The sequence below is a fragment of the Triticum aestivum genome, chromosome 3B, assembly GCF_018294505.1.
Source record: "Triticum aestivum cultivar Chinese Spring chromosome 3B, IWGSC CS RefSeq v2.1, whole genome shotgun sequence".
NCBI classification, from domain to species: domain Eukaryota; kingdom Viridiplantae; phylum Streptophyta; class Magnoliopsida; order Poales; family Poaceae; genus Triticum; species Triticum aestivum.
Window position 1 is genome coordinate 346,613,915 of NC_057801.1, and position 556 is coordinate 346,614,470.

The 556-nt window shown below is 37.6% G+C and overlaps 1 protein-coding gene across 1 annotated transcript in view; it reads right to left on the reverse strand.

The window, feature by feature from the left end:
* Window positions 1–214: 214 nt before the first annotated feature.
* The window catches only part of LOC123069868 (uncharacterized), a gene marked incomplete in the record, with an annotated part of 1,500 nt that continues 1,158 nt past the window's right edge, over window positions 215–556 (reverse strand). The window contains 1 exon segment of the mRNA XM_044492825.1: window positions 215–556. Coding sequence (XP_044348760.1) covers window positions 477–556 — 80 coding nt within the window.

Here is a 556-nt window from a genome sequence, read left to right on the forward strand (position 1 = left end):
TCAAAAAGACTATTTTTAAAAGCATTTTGAAGTAATGATTTTGTTTTTTTTCAAAGCAAATAGGAATCTTTTCCTCACAAAAGGTTACACGTATGTATAAATTCATCAATGCTTGTTGCCAAAACATTTGACTTTTTTACTATTTTTTTCATTTCTGTGTTCATGAGGTTGCATTTGAGCTTGGTGCAGGAGGACATTTTCACGCAAAGTGCCAGATCAGAAACAATGACCACCTTATCTTGTTCAAGATGCACTGCCGCCACACAATATTAAGTAACAAGTAATTAAGCAGCACCACCCACAATCTCCAATATACAGAATGTATTTTCCATGTAATAATTTTAAGCAATAATCTGAAGGTCAATCAAAAAACACCCCCTTGATGTGGCAATTTTGTTTCATGTCCATCCCACACATGTCTACTGTTTGAGCATCCACTATGTCGGCAAAAACTCGGCCATGGCAGTGTCGCTCAATCACTGCAGCAGCAATCCAGAAGTTTTGCCACGGCAGCTTACCTGCAACACTGTCTTGGCAATGAAAAATTTATGGCAAC